The 16,550-nt window shown below is 38.6% G+C and overlaps 2 protein-coding genes across 3 annotated transcripts in view; both read right to left on the reverse strand.

The window, feature by feature from the left end:
• Positions 1–12,013, reverse strand: part of LOC308671400 (coagulation factor X-activating enzyme heavy chain) — a gene marked incomplete at its 5' end in the record, with an annotated part of 31,631 nt that extends 19,618 nt beyond the window's left edge. Inside the window, 8 exons of the mRNA XM_081333557.1 lie at positions 1,980–2,048; positions 2,704–2,760; positions 5,045–5,240; positions 5,901–5,977; positions 7,025–7,103; positions 8,621–8,691; positions 9,668–9,774; positions 11,851–12,013. Of these exons, the coding sequence (XP_081189683.1) occupies positions 1,980–2,048; positions 2,704–2,760; positions 5,045–5,240; positions 5,901–5,977; positions 7,025–7,103; positions 8,621–8,691; positions 9,668–9,774; positions 11,851–12,013 (819 nt within the window). The remainder of the gene's footprint in view (positions 1–1,979; positions 2,049–2,703; positions 2,761–5,044; positions 5,241–5,900; positions 5,978–7,024; positions 7,104–8,620; positions 8,692–9,667; positions 9,775–11,850) is intronic.
• LOC308671398 (zinc metalloproteinase-disintegrin-like protein H4 subunit A) overlaps positions 1–16,550 on the reverse strand; it is a gene marked incomplete at its 5' end in the record, with an annotated part of 130,741 nt that overhangs the window by 77,481 nt on the left and 36,710 nt on the right. The gene's annotated exons all lie outside the window — the stretch shown is intronic.

Below are 16,550 nucleotides of genomic sequence, written 5' to 3' on the forward strand. Positions count from 1 at the left end.
GAGAGTTCTGAAAAAAACGTGATCCACTGGAGAAGGAAATGGCAACCCACTCCAGTATCTTTGCCATGAAAACCCTATGGACAGTACCAAAAGGCAAAATGATGTGATGCTGGAAGATGAGCCCCTCAGGTCAGAAGGTGTCCAATATGCTACTGGGGAAGACCAGAGGGATAGTACTAGTACAGTGGCCACAGGATTGGAAAAGATCGGTTTACATTCCAATTCAAAAGAAAGGCAGTGCCAAAGAATGTTCAAACTATCGCACCATTGCACTCATTTCTCATGCTAGTAAAGTTATGCTTAAAATCCTACAAGCTAGACTCCAGCAGTATGTGGATCGAGAACTATCAGAAGTACAGGCAGGATTTCGAAGAGGCAGAGTGTAGTGTATGCTCTTAAAGCATACACGGAATGTCAGCACATCAGGGGGCTGGACAGCTCCAAGCTATAACTGCTTTTGGTGGGAAAGCCTGAATAGAGCTAATCGTTGACAGCCCCAGGGCATGGTCAGCTCTGGCGGGAAGCCAGGGTTTAAATCCATTGGCCACCTGCACTGGCCGGAAGCCCAGGTTTGAATCTATTGGCTGCGATTCACCTGGGCAGGTATAAAGAGACGCCAGGTAACCCCTTTGCTTCAGCTTCATTCCTGATCAAATAAAGAAGTACTACCCAGCTCAAGTGTCCATCTCTCTGTGCGACCACGCAACTTTGCACAGAGGAACTAGAGATCAAATTGCCAACTTACAGTGGATCATGGAGAAAGCTAGAGAGTTCCAGCAAAACATCTACTTGTGCTTCAGTGACTATGCTAAAGCCTTTGAATGTGTGGATCATAACAAACTGTGGCAAGTTCTTAAAGAGATGGGCGTACCAGACCATCTTATTTGTCTCTTGAGAAACCTATATGTGGGCCAAGAAGCAACAGTGAGAACTGGACACGGAACCGCTGATTGGTTCAAAATTGGGAAAGGAGTCCGGCAAGGCTGTATACTGTCGCCCTGCCTATTTAACTTATATGCAGAGCACATCATGAGAAAGGCAGGGCTAGATGAATCAAAAGTTGGAATTAAGATTGCCGGAATAAATATCAACAACCTAAGATATGCAGATGATACCACTCTAATGGCAGAAAGTGAAGATGAACTAAAGAGCCTCTTGTTGCGGGTAAAGAAGGAGAGTGCAAAAGTTGGGCTGAAACTGAACATTAAGAAAACCAAGATCATGGCATCCGGCCCTCTCAATTCCTGGCAAATAGATGGGGAAGAAATGGAGGTAGTGACAGATTTTATTTTCCTGGGCTCCAAGATCACTGCAGATGGGGACTGTAGCCAAGAAATTAAAAGACGCTTGCTCCTCGGGAGGAAAGCCATGACAAATCTAGACAGCACACTAAAAAGCAGAGACATCACCCTGTCAACAAAAGAGCGTATAGTCAAGGCTATGGTCTTCCCAGTTGCAATGTATGGTAGTGAAAGTTGGACCATAAAAAGGCTGAGCGCCAAAGAATTGAGGCATTTGAACTGTGGTGCTGGAGAAGACTCCTGCGAGTCACTTGGACTGCAAGGCAATCAAACTGGTCAGTCCTAGAGGAGATCAACCTTGACTGTTCTTTAGAAGGCCAGATCCTGAAGCTAAAACTCAAATACTTTGGCCACCTAATGAAAAGGAAGGACTCACTGGAGAAGAGCCTAATGCTGGGAAAGGTTGAGGGCAAGAGAAGAAAGGGACGACAGAGAATGAGATGGCTGGATGGAGTCACTGAAGCAGTAGGCGTAAGCTTAAATGGACTGCAGAAGATGGTAGAGGACAGGAAGGCCTGGAGGAACATTGTCCATGGGGTCGCGATGGGTCGGACACGACTTCGCAACTAACAACAACAACCTGGTTAAGTGTGTTGTGTTACCACAGTGAAAATCTGTGCTGGGGCTGAGAGAAGTTTAGAATCAGCAAGTGAAATAATATTTGCCATGTCCTCTTACCTCATTTACAGTGTTGACAATTTCATATATTTTTGTTTTTATAGCAGTTGAATTGTTGTATTTCTTGACCTACAGAAAAGATAAAAATGGTATGATGACATCATAATTATAGGAAGAAGGGAAAGATGGAGGGAGAGAAAGAACATATCAGTGAAAGGATCACTGAATTTGTTGATGTAATAATAATTTTTATCCAAGCAGTCAAAAGAATTCTTTTCTGCTGAATTTTTAATCTACATTTGTCCCATTAATATATTAAGGTTTTTAACTTTTCAGCAGCATACTGTACATGGGCTTTTTTCCTGGTTGGAGGAAATTTTGGTCAGCCTACTGAAATGCTATATTTCCATGTCAAGAGATGTCTGAGATAAGCATTCTTCACTATATATCTTATTTTTCGTGTGTTGTCAGCTTGGAGAAACAAAGAGTGAAGGAATGTTTCAAAGAAACCTACAGAACTGTTTAATCAGTGCGGGATAAAAATAAATTTAGATGGTATACAGGAAGAACAAATGTGCAAATTAGAGTACATTTACATTTAATTTTGTAAATATTGGTTGGGTCCAATAACAAAAAATATCAAAGTTTATGATAAAGCTTAATTTAAGAGAAAGCCAGTTAGGATGTTTATTAATCTCTTCAAAAATGCCCACATCAAAAAAGGCAGAAACAAAATGCTGTGCTCAATGCAGAAAGAAAATGGAAAGATATCCAGGATACTTACCATTCTGAGGTCCACAACTATGAGAAGCTCAACAAATCTTTGGGGGAATCTTTGTTGCTACACAGAACAATAAAAAAGTCTGTTTAGACATGTTGCTCCCAGCAGCCAACAAGAAAGTTGGTCAACCTCAGATAATCAGAAAAGTGCTTCTTTTACTCTCTGGTCAAAATACTTGAACTTTCAGAAATATTGGTTTATAGGGAGACAGCTTGTTAAAATTTTATCCCTGGGCCTTGAGCCCTTCAGAAATGGGCCATGAAAGTAGCAGGTGAGCGCCTTCATCTCCATTTGCATGACCATTGAGCAAGCATGGGTGGGTGTGCTCCATTTGCAGGACTGTGTTTGTGTGCCCACTGCTCGCACAAATAGAGCTGGGTGCACGCATGACCCCGCTGCTCATATGGAACCATCCCCTCTTCTCCACCTGTCCACAAAGCTGGAAAGGTTGGGAAACTCTGACTTAGAGGAAGTGCTGACAAATTTTTGAGGAAAAAGTACATTATGCAATGGATTGTCAAGCACAAACAAAAGTGGTCACCTTTTAAAAAAGTCACTTTCTTTGTATTAATACAGTATGGAACTTGTTTGCAGTTAATCTGTTTTTGGAATTTATGATGTCTACATAGTTCTGAACAGAATTTAATAGGAATAAGAACAGGCAGGTGAGGAAATTGCTCTCTTTGACCTATTTTTCAGCCTGTCAAAATGATGCTTCAATGACTTCCCCTTCTCAAAAAAAGGATCCCAACCAATCACATGAGAAACACAGTGATGTGGTCATGCTATGGAACCAATTAGACCTGGCCTGCAATCATATCACACTATGCATCAAAGACAAGGTAAGGGGAGGCAATTAGACATTTTGACCCACTGAACTCACTCTTAATGGCCAAAGAATTATACATTTCCTTTGATGTAATTTTAAAATGATTACTGAAATATTGCTCCAGAGTTCTCAGGCTCAAGGGACAAGAAACCATGATTAATTGCTCAGAGTAGTTTCTTTATTGCTGTTCATGTATAGATGGGAGTCTTGCCAGGCTAAAGCATGCTCTGTGTAACCATGAGATACACTCTGAGAGGGCTTTAGGGAGGATCCCTTCTGGGCTTCTTTCTGCGATCCAAGGACTCATTGCTGATCTGCCTCTTATTTCCCTGGGAAAGAGACCCTCTCTCCTGCATTCCACTGTTGGATTCCAGCACTAGAGTACCCAGAATGCTCAGGAAGTACACTTATGCTAAGACCTGAATGTGTGAGTGTGCATTACTTGCTTCTTTCCCTGGGAAAGTGTACTCGTGTTTTTTCAGCATACAGAGCTACAAGGCCAAATTGCTAAATCTAGAATGTAATTTCTCTCCTTGCTCTCTGACAGCCACTTTCTTAACTCCGCTGCACAAGATCCAGTTTGAATAAAGTGATCATGACCTGACTTTGAGACAAGAACATTCAAGATAGAGGAGTAATTAATGTATATAAACACAACTTGCTGACGATAAAGATTCTTAAAATGCCAGAAACACTGAAGCCAAAAGGCAAATCAGACTTCATCATCAGTTTTGGAATCTACACTTGTGTTTTGGTATTCTATTGTAACAACAACTGTTGTTCCATGTCAATTTATACTTTTTAATAAAAAAGTTGAGATTTTGAACTTCTAGATATGTATCAGGCAGTTTCATCTTTTGCCACCAAAAGGAAGGAAGGAACTGTTACTCTGGATGCAACATTTTATTTTCTAACTTTTGTCCCTCCAGTAAAGGTGGAAAATATTGGGAATGTGAGGGTCAATTGTGACCAGATTCAATTCGTCACTTTTTATTCAGTCATTGACAATCCAACTTGATGATTCAAATCAAATTGGAAAATGGAGTCAAGATTATGTAATGGTCTTATCAGACATCTCAAAACCATTAAATGTTTCAAACCAGTTTTCCCCCCATCTCAATTCCTCTCTGCATGCAAAAAAGAGGCATCCACATTGATAATTTAATTACGTTACAAAGTTGACTTAGAAAGTGGAGATGATTTAGAAACTCATTTAAATCCATTTTGATTCAAATCTGCAAACTAAGTTTGTATGATCAAAGAAAATGCTATAAGACTGGAACATGTATTTTCTGTTCCTCAAGTTTCCATTATTTCTTTTATACCATGGCTAGAATAAAAAGATAGAAATGAGGGATCCTCCCTTTTGAATTCTATCTAATCACACACACACACACACACACACACACACACACAAACACACACAGAGACAAAGTATTTTTCGTTTACTTTATTTTCTAAACAAGTAAAAGAATCTCTGTTCTCAAACTACAGTATGTTTACTATGAGACTTACTTCAGAAGTAGCAACTAACTGAGAGGCCTTTTGGATGGGCTCATCTGATTCCCAATTAGTCTGGGTTACCCCACACATTTTGGGGGTCTCATCCTCTTTTTCTATGTTTTCATATTTGTAGACTGCATGGGCTTCACTGTCAGGAAGCTTCAAGGGTTCAATTAAGTACGTCTCGCCTCGAAGCTTGAAATGTCCTCTGTAAAACAATGTGGAAAAGGGTGATCAGAGATGGAGAAGCAAGAGAAGAGAATATTGTTAGTTCAGAGATAAACTGCACTGATGTTGTTACGTTGTTCGGTAATGAAACTCAGCTCTGAGACCCATTATTAACTAACCAAGTCAACATTACTCATGTTTTTGAATCCCTTCTTAAAATTCAATGAATTCTTTTATTTTCTTTCCTCAGCACCCAAATCACTTTCTCATACTTCTCAAAGATACAGCTATGATCAGAAATATATAAGAGATTTCACACACTCAATGCAACCACAAAATATTTGTACAGTATTTGTATGGAGATACTTTGGCATGGAATACCTTTCCAGCAAGGTATGCAATCTGAAACCTACTTATCTTCTCTACCTGTAACATCACCTCCTATATGGAAAGGAGACCGGGGCTTGGAAGCTCCTTTAGACAGATCTGATTTAGCTCCCTAGTGTCTCTACTGGCTGGCAGCATCTCTTCTTGTTATTCAACCAAAGGTTGTCTTAATTCTGCAGAAGTCTTTGATCACACCCAACTAATTTCCATTAAAAACTGAGGATGTCCTTCATTTTAACTGTGACAACTCCAAGAGCAGTATTTTATTCTTAATAATAAAATAAATAAAAGATTAGAGACTACGGTATCTTACTTCAAACCATTGCATGCACTGATGCTTGCAGATGAGTGAGCATCATTCTGGATGCGTCCGTGATAATAGCAGTGATCCTGTAGGGAGGCAAGAGGACTACACTGGTTAATACTTGTTTGTAGTGTGATTTGATGAGCAGAAGTACAGTTGCAATGTATTACACCACATCAATGAAATATTAAGAGAGCAGTTTTTCAGAAAATTTTGATTCAGGGGGACAGAAGACCTGCTTAATATTGATTATTCCAAAAGGAACATAGGATAAATGCAACACATAAATATGAAATGTTTTCTTGGAGGTCCAGGATTTGCTGAATAAACTTTCAGATAAATGATTGTCCTACATTCTGAAATCTTACCATAATGTATGAAAAATTCCACATTTACTAATGATACCAAATAATCATTATTCCCTTGAGCTCACACAAGGAAAATTTCAGAAATATACAGAGAAATATAATTCCTTAGCATTATTTAGAAGCAGGATCCATGCATACATTAAAATCAAGAGATGTTTGTTACACACTAAGTAGGAACAATTTGTGTGACCTTTGAAGATTCTAAGCGAGAAGTAAATACTTTTTGGAGACAGCGGATGCACATTTAGATAAATTTGGGGCAAGGAGCGAAGGACTTCACAAAGCATATTAGTGCTGTCATTTTTTGGCAGCAGGTAGGGCCGTTCTGTACCATTTTAATATGAAAGATATTAAATGGATTTCTGTATAGGAGCAAAGTGAATTGTTCTCACTTTTGATATTACATATAAAAGACTTTGTATGTATCCCTGTAGTCTGATTTATAAATGAAAATATAGATCTTATAAACCTGATGTTCTCATAATAAATCTATTTGTGAAACTCACTCCCCAAAATGCTGGCTTTTAACCAGTAGGAAAGAACTGGATGATTGAAATACTGCCATGGTAATTCAATGAGTAAAACAAACTAGGCTTAACAATCCATACATCCTTATAAATACATATCAGTATAAGATACTTCATACATATATAGCCCTTCTTGTTTGAGTAGCCTGGTCTCCTTCTTGTATATTTGTAATATTGTGCAGAAACATTTGTTTCAATTTACTTCCTTAAAGCAAGACTCTTAAAAGTAAGACCCTACCTCAACTGGAGGGTTTGTTGTAATTTCTCTGCCATCTGGGGAATAATGAGTCTCACTGTAATCTTCTGAAAAAAGTCCTCTGGAAAGAATGCAAAGAAGAGAATATCAAGGAACTAAGTAAGACTGAGATAATTTTATAATAAGTGTACAAGTACTGTATAGTGGCAATTTTAGCATCTTGTTTGGTATCAAAAGAACAGAGCAGGTATTTCAATCCCATAAGGATGACTATTTAAGAGGAGGGCTGTGCATAATAGATTCACCCAAGGATAGAAATTTACACCAAGGAAGCTATGTAATTCTCTTCATCAAGGCTCAGAGGAGTATGATTGACCAGGAGAAGACATTTTGTATTACATCTTCTTTTTATTCTTCTGGTCTATGACAAAATCTGGTAAAACTGCTTGGTATATAAATTAGAACAGTATAGTCCTATTTACTAAAGAGTAAAATGAAGCAACCTCAAGGAATTGGATCCCTTGAACCTTCATACAGAAGCTTGAAGCTTTAAACTAGTACATGGAGTCACTTTCCATTCCTGGTGTCTCATCTATATTAGGAGATGATACTTCCTGCCTTTCCTGCTTTAACATATAAATTCTGATGTAAGTTGAGCAGCTCTATAGGCCTCTTAAGAAATGTTATTCAGATTGATGGAGTATCTATGAAGCAGCATAAAGAATCATTTTTAAATCTCTGCAATATTTCATAACTAACCTAGTTAATTCACGTGATAGAAGGTTATGAGACTTGAATGGTTCAGGTTTGTCTAAAATTTTTATTTATTTATTTTATTTGTTTTATTTATTTATTTGTTTTTATAAACCGCCCTTCTCCCGAGGGACTCGGGGCGGTGTACAGAATAAGGTAGGCATACAGAATGAACAATAGTGAAAACAAACAATAGTAAAATACAAGCTGGGACCCCAGATTAGAGCTATCAGGCCAGGCCAGACTGCTGGAACAGATAAGTTTTTAATTCGCGCCGGAAGGTGCGGAGGTCGGGGGCCATCCGGATTTCGGTTGGTAAGCTGTTCCAGAGGGCTGGCGCACCCACTGAGAATGCCCTCCCCCTGGGGGCCACCAGCCGACATTCCTTGAGCGGTGGCACCCTGAGGAGGCCCTCTCTGTGGGAGCGCACAGGACGGTGGGGTGCTGACATTGGCAGAAGGTGCTCCCGTAGGTAGTCCGGACCCATGCCATGTAGGGCTTTGTAAGTCATTGTTAGCACCTTGAACTTCACACGGAAGGCAACTGGAAGCCAGTGCAGTGCACGGAGGAGAGGTGTGATATGGGAGTATCGGGAGGCTCCCAAGAGTGTCCGTGCCGCTGCACTTTGCACCAGTTGAAGCTTCCGAGTGGATCTCAAGGGCAGCCCCAAGTAGAGAGCAAGAATACAAAAAAAATCTCAGTTCTGATTTAAGAATTAATTAACATACTCAATAACTATATCCACTTTTTCTACACAGTAACATTTAATTTAGTTTTAATTTCCAAACAAAGGAATGCAATTATTATTTCTCTTAGATTGTGTCCAGGAATATACATTTTCCACATTGTCCAAGTAAAATTAAGAAAAGGTCTAAGTTAACATACTTATTTTTTTCCAGGTGAAGGACCACTGGCTCTCCATTCACTTCAAATTCATATTGTATGGTATCTTCATACTGAAAAGCAAAGAGTTCAGGCTTTACTTCTTAAAAAATTAGGCAAATAAAAAGTGTACCCTCTTAAAAACTCTACACCTGTATCAATTTAAATCTAATGAATAATTTGTCAAAGGGAAATTATTTATTAGATTTAGAGTATTTCATCAGGTGCTTTGAACTGTAAGATCTTAAATTAACTTTACTGCATAACTTCAAGATCTCATTCTCTAATTGAACATCTTGGTGAATGAGGTTGAGCTGGAACAGAGAGACTGACTCAAAAGTCGTCCCATGGTAGACATGAATCTGGTATTTAGAAGTAATCTTGAGCTGTAACCACTATACCATCTTCACCTAGAAACACAATTTTTATATTTCAAAGTGATGCATTCTGGGCAGCTAAAAAGGATAACTTGAAATCTCATGGTTCACAGTTGTCACAGCTTTTATGAAGGTTGACCGAAGAGTATAAAAAGGAAGAAGAAATCCCTCAAAGTTGCTTATTAACAGTAAATTTGTGTTAGGCACAAGTACACAGATCCACACATGCAGAGTTTAAATTAAGCAGTTTATTATTTTCTGCCTATAATACAGGAATCTCCATAGACTGCTTCCCTTCTCTTCAGAACAGATAGATAAACTTTAATGGAATTTCCTGAGGGGGGAGGGAAGGATGTCTGTCTTGGATCTGTTGCAGCTATGAAATGACTCAAGGCTAAATCTCTACTTGATCCCTCCTCACTGTTCGGCTGAGTATTTCCCAACACTTTATTAGTTATAGTAACATATAAATATTAAAAAAAAGTTGGCAGGAGTTTCCTTAATTTTGGGTGAATTGGGTGGCCATATAAATTTATTTAATAAATAGATATTTCAAACAGGAAGGTAGATTGCAATGCAAAATCCAGATAACCATTAGATGGCAGCAAAGGAATATCAAACTTTCTATGGGCTGACAAATAATTTGTTGCTCAAACACTGATCTTTTTCTTACCTTTTGCTCAGGCTGCTGAATTGCTCCTTTGGGCAATGCAGTGATTTTTTGTGGATACACTACTTCATAATCATTAACGTTCCCAGATTCCAGGATTATAGAGCTCCCTTCGTGAGGAAAAAGAAAATAAGGTTTTCTTTACTTTGGGATCTTATTCTACCATTTTCACATCCACAACACAATTTGTTATTCAGTTATCAGTGAAGAATGGAATCTTTTGCTAGTGAAACACAGCACAGAAATCCAGATTTTCTCTGGGAATGCAATTTGCTGAATGATGTTTGAGAGCTGGAAGTCTAACTGGAGACATTGCTTTGGACAGGTGTAAAAGAAACATTTTGGAGCTTGAATAATCAGAAAAAAATATATAAACTTATCTCAACCAATCTGCATGTTTCTGCACTGAGTGATAAGGCTAACACCAGGAATTGTAAATCACAATAATCTGATTTACACAATTCAGTAAACCATACTACATTATGGTTTAGCATATCTATTAGTCAAAAAGCTAGGCAAACTTAGTTTTTTTTATGGAAATGCAGCTTATTAGGAATTCCTTTCAGTTGAACTGCTATTTCACTGCCATGCTAATAGTTTTTCTGCCTTTCCTTTTCTTTCCCTTTCAAAAGAATCTTTGGACATCACACAGCATCATATTTATCACTGGAGTACCTCACAACATGTAAATAATGTAATGAATTAGACTAATAGCTGAAAAATTTAGAGTTGGTCCCCATATGGACATTGCATGGTCACCTGATATTTGTTCCTTAAATTATATTGTAAATGTGGCAGTCTGACAACCGCAGGTACGCTTGGATGTACAATCACAACTGAGACCAAGATTTGTTAGCAGATTAATGGAAGGGAGGGGGTAAGGTTGTACTTATAGTTGCAAATGGAAACAAAACATTAAACTGAAATATCAATAACCACAGGGTATGGGAAAGAAACTGCTAGCCAAACACCTAAACACACACACACACAGAGAGAGAGAGAGAGAGAGAGAGAGAGAGAGAGAGAGAGAGAGAGAGAGAGAGAGAGAGAGAGAGAGAGAGAGAGAGGGAGAGAAACTAGCATTTGGCCCTGGAAATGTGTCTCAGACTGATGGGTAGCCCCAGACAGAAGAATACATCTTCCTCATACCTATTTACGTACCTACCCATTTGTACCTGATGTTCCCAGAAACATGGGAGGGGTTCAACTCCACCTACTGGCATGCAAGCTTAGTATTCTCTTGCTTAGAGCACAGAATAAGCAGCAATTTCCCTTCTATCTCTCTTTCTTCTTTCCCACATTGTTCCCCCTAAATTACTCCTGGTGAGGGCATCCCCATATTTCCTTGCTATTTAAAAAACAAACAAACAGGGCTACTACAGTGAGCCTCTAACCCTTAATTGTGTTTGGTAACTTCTGAATCAATTGAGTGTCATTGTTTGTAATGAGATGGGGGAATGACTTGGGAGACAGGAAGAAGAGCCATAGACTGGTCAACTGGCATGTAAAAAGTATCTCAGCCCACAGAAGGAAGGAGAACTTGGGAAGAATTTCAGAAGGGAACCTCCCTGGTTCTCTGCAGACTAAAAGGAAAGGAGGGAAAAAAAATAACTTAAGATAATTCAAAATCTTGCATTGAGAAAAGTTAGCGTCATATTATCTTGAGTACAGTTTGAAGATTCTCTGTAACAACAATAGCACTAGCTTTTATTTGGCTAAATATTATGCAAGCTTAATTACAAGATGTCTAATTGACCCACTGAAAAAAATAAAACCAAAAACACTTTATTTTTCTTTAACATTTTGCTTTCTGAAATTTTTGTGCTACAAACTCTGTCCTCTTCAGTGTTCTAATCCTTTTTTTAAAAACTCACATCATTGGAAAGCTTTCTCTCCAACTGGGGCCTGCTTTTCTTCTGAATATCTTAGGACTTTTCATTCTTAGGATCTGCTTGTGGCTTGACAAAGTTTAAGCAAATACCAAGAAACCATTTATGTAACTCTAGAACAAATGTGATCCTTGAGAGCATTCTTTTGCTAAATCTGTAGAAATTGAAGTGGAGCAAATTTTGTTCAATTGTCAAAAGTAAAACCAAAAACAAAACCCATGAACATAGAAATCTGTTGGGGGCAATAGTCTTTTAGCAGTAAGATTCTGAACAAGGGAACCAAAGAGAACATCTTACCTTGATATGGAAAAACTGCTAAGCATATAGTTGCCAAGAGAATCTGGATCATTTTGGAGATGGGATTTGGCTGGAAGACAGGCAATCTCTTCCTGCTTTCAAGCCAACCTGAGCTCTTCCTCCTTTGACAATGAGAAAAAAGGAATGAGTCGTTCAGCTTCATTCATGACCTTATATGAGAAGGTGTTTGCTAAAGGATTTATACAATTCTAACTTGTAACAATATTACTGGAGGGCCATTTTCCAGTTGGCTTAGCGCATGTCACTCCAAAAATGACAGCTGGAAGGGTTCGTTCAAGGTATTCCCAAAGCAAAAGCCCAAAGCAGGGTATTAATTGGTGACAGCAGAGCTATCTCCGTTAATACATGTTAATACAACTAAATTTGGGGCTTCTGGTGCATGGGGTCTTAAATGGCAAGTGTTGGTTTTCATAGTATTTTGTGAGTAAGAGGCACTTTTGGAGGAATCTATCATCCTTTCAATATTGCTAGCATTGACTGAATCCATATCAATGCATTTGCCTGGATCCCTGATTTCACTACAGGGGAAAAAAAATCCTCTGTGCCATAATAGATTCTCACTTTGTAGAGAACTCAAGAACTTTTGTTATCTCTTCATATATTTCCTTCAAGAGCCCCTCCCTTTTCTGAAACAGGGGATTTATATGTTGATGCAAAAGTCAGCTGCACTAACATGCATTCAGAGTGCGGACAATTAATCAGTGGAATGGCTTGCTTTCAGAAGTTGTGGGTGCTCCAACATGGGAAGTTTTTCAGAGGAAATTGGACAACCCTTTGCCTGGAATGGTAAAGGATCTCCTGTTTGAGCAGGGGACTGGACTAGAAGATCTCCATGATCCCTTTTATCCTATAAAGGCCATTTGAAGGGGAACTCTGGGATGAATCACAGAGCAGAGGGAATCATTGCAAATGCCTTAAGAGGACCCACTGTTCCCTTATAATCTCTCCTTTTGTCTCCACCTGGGATAGAAATCTATAAAGGAAGGCACAATAAAGACGAGGGTGGAAAAAGGGGCACTACCCCCCACTCCTGTTAAAGGCAAAGCAGAAATCTTTGGTGAATGAAATGGAAAAGAGGAAAAGCTACTTTTGATTAGTCTGTTTGGCAATTTTGGGGGAAAGAAAGTCCACAATAGAAACAGCAGCTTTATTCCAAGAGGACTAAGGCAAAAGAACCTGCTCTTCATTGAGAAACAAGGAGGTATGTGAGCCTTTGAAACACTCTTTTGTGGCCAACTTGTTTTCTTTCGGAACTTCTGCCCTTACCATCACCAGCCGTCCTCCCTTGAAATAACTCCAGACTAATTAAAATTGCAAAGCATATTAGGAATAGAGCTATAAAATTAGCATGAAGACACATCTTATGCTCAATTTAACCTTTCTGTTCAATGGGAGGATAAATGATAAGCCAGTATTACAATGTATGCATGCTTCTACAAATGTATACCTACTTTTAATGCTTTTCCTATCTCAGTTTAATGCTGTCTGATCTAAAATTTCTAAATTCTTCTCTCATAATAGAAAAAAGGAGGAAAAGCTTTCAATCACCTTAAAAATCAGTTATCCAATCTGCTTCCTTGAAGTGAGAACATGTTTCTCAAAGAATGAAGGGAAATCCAGAATTCCAGGAGTGAGGTCATTCTTCATGGCTGCCACTCAGCTGAACAACCTCACTCACCTCCATTAATTTATCTTTCTCTAGCTGTATATTTTACTTCTGAAGGAGAGGTCATCACACCTATGTTGGTAGACAAGGAAACCTCTAGAGCATCACATATTTCTCTCCTACGATAATTCTTCATTTCCAGGTGATTCAGATTAATTTTGTCTAAGTTATTGTTGCCTGATCGCAGTTTCCCTTCCTCTGAATGTGGCTACGTTTGCTGTATTATTTATAAAATATGCTGTATTTGGACTGCACCATTTATTTAGTTTTATCAAAGTTTTATTTGCTAGAACTAGAATTTGTCTTTTTCCTTTGTATGAATTGGTCAATGACTATAAGAAAGTTTCTTGACTGATCGATAACAAGCTACTCCATAAGCCAATTTTATATGTAAATTATTAAATCACCATTATTTATTTTTTCTTCTACGTCCAGTATGAAAACAAAAGCTATGCAGCAACTAGGAATTCACTAGCTTAATCAAAATATTTTTTCCTACCTTCATTTTATTCAACCGGGTGAATCTATGTACAGGTATATGTACTCTGTGCATAAGATTTTTTTCTTTCAGAATATTTTGTGTTACCTTTACTAATAGACCCTAATAGTCCCTTCGACTTCCAGATATTGCAAATCAACTGGGCATCTCCCAGCAGCCCTAAGCAGTGTGGTCAAAATATCTAGATTTTAATTTAATAGCATGTGGAGGTCTTAGGGTTTCCATCCCCTCTACAAAATTCATAATAACTTATTGCCAATTTTTCAGCTTCAAGAACCCTTCAGCCCTCTTAGCTGATGTAACATTTCTTGTCTAAGTTGAAGTTGCCTCTTGGATTCCCATACTTGATCCTGCATGCCATTCTTTAGAACAAGAAGCTTCAGTATATCTCAATGATCTGTTTGAACTTTTCAATTATCTTAGGAGGTGAACCTCTTGAGGTCCTTGTATTAGAGGTAGCAATCATAAATTCTTAATATCAGCACTATCCACATTGTGCAGTTCCCCTTATATAATTATAGACCTATAATTTCAAAAGCTCTGACCGTGGCAGGAGGCCCTATACCATTAAAGACAAATGCCTGTCCAATCTGTTCTTTAAAGCCTCCAGTAATGGAGCACCCACAAATTTGAGAGGCAAACTATTCCACTGATTGATTTTTCTCACTGTCAGGAAATGTTTCCTTACTTCTAGATTGAATTTTTTTTAATGATCTTCCACTTGTTACTTTTTGTCCTGCCTTCAGCTGCTTGTAAGAATAAATTGACTCCCTCTTATTTGTGATAGGCTGTCATATCAACCCTATTCCTTCTCTTTGTTAGACAGGACATACCCAGTTCCCTCTTCTTTCATCATATGTTTTAGCCTCCAGACCCACTTATCATCTTCTCTTCTCTTCTCTTCTCTTCTCTTCTCTTCTCTTCTCTTCTCTTCTCTTCTCTTCTCTTCTCTTCTCTTCTCTTCTCTTCTCTTCTCTTCTCTTCTCTTCTCTCCTCTCCTCTCCTCTCCTCTCCTCTCCTCTCCTCTCCTCTCCTCTCCTCTTCCTCTTCCTCTTCCTCTTCCTCTTCCTCTGGTTTCACCAGTGCAGTATAAAGTAGTATTACCATTTTCTGAAACTATCCCTCTGTTGATGCAACATACAACGGCATTAGTCTTTTTGACAGTTGCAACACACTTCTGATTCATGATTAAGTGTTGGTTCTACTAGGACAACTATAGATATAGTTCCATTGAGAACTACCGGCTGAGTGTGGTTGGTCACTCAGTTGTGAATCCATCTACTGGTGCTATCGATTATCCCACATTGTTCAGTCTTACCAAGAGGTAGGCTGTGGACTGCTTTGTCAAATAGCATATTGAACTCTAATAAAACTATGTCCACAATGTTTCCCTTATCCACTGATTTAGTCATTTTGTCAAAGAAAGAAATAAGGAATGATCTGTTTTTGAAAAACCCAGGGTAGCTTCTATTAATTCTGGAAGGAAATAATAGCTGGTGAGGTCGGCTATACTGGACTTAATTCTTACTTAATTCATTCCAGAGATGGAATGATAGAGGGAATTGAACTTTGGCAGAGAGTGACCATGTCATATTGGGATTCAACACAATGCAGGCACAATTAATCAATCAAAGCCATTGAATTCAAGGCAGAGAAGGGTTTACTTGTGCCTCTATAAACAAGAATCTAGTCAATTAATGGTCAGTGCTGAATTGGGTTGAGATAAGGGTCAATGGAATTCATGGAGGGCTGGAACTGGGTCTCTTGTGACAATGGAATGACTCCAAACTGATGTCACATTTAATTCCATCCTCCAGCTTTGTCTGTTCTTCTCCTATATCTATATGATATATGGCCAAAAGTTTTGTTCTTGATTTTATTTTTTACTTAGATTATTCTCTTATGCCTTTATTATTATTTTTTATAAATAGGTCGAGGTAGTGCACATGCTTAGTATTCTTTCCTGTCCTATTTTCCCCAACAAAAATCCTGAGTTCAGTTGGGCTAAGAAAGAAGCCCAAAGTTACCCAATTGTGTTTCGTGCCCAAGAAAGGCTCAAAGTCTTCTCATTTCTAGACCTGCATCTTAACCACCACACCAAACTGGCTCTTTATGACTCCATTTGCTATTAATTTTGCTAATGAAGTTCTCCCCCAATTCTAACCAACATTAACAAAATCCGGTGCTTTTCATGAGTTTCGACTGCAGCCATGGGCATCTGCAGGGAGAGTTAGTAAAAGAGTGCCAAGATGGTAGCCACAAAGCCGCCTCTCTTTCATATTGGCAGGTGAAATGTGTGCATCCTTGACTGCCACTAATTCTAGTATTGCAAAAGCCCCATATGACACTCTACAGCTATGGAAGATAAAATCAAAACAAGCAGAGAAAACAGAGAAATAGATTAGGGAAGAAAATGGTTCCTTTCTACATTCCCCTTGACATTAATCTCCTTTTAATCTTCTTTAATCTCATTTTGTCTATTTCTTTCAATCAGATGCTGGCAAGAGGCAAGGA

Source organism: Vipera berus, assembly GCF_964194415.1.
Source record: "Vipera berus genome assembly, chromosome: 8".
Classification (NCBI taxonomy): domain Eukaryota; kingdom Metazoa; phylum Chordata; class Lepidosauria; order Squamata; family Viperidae; genus Vipera; species Vipera berus.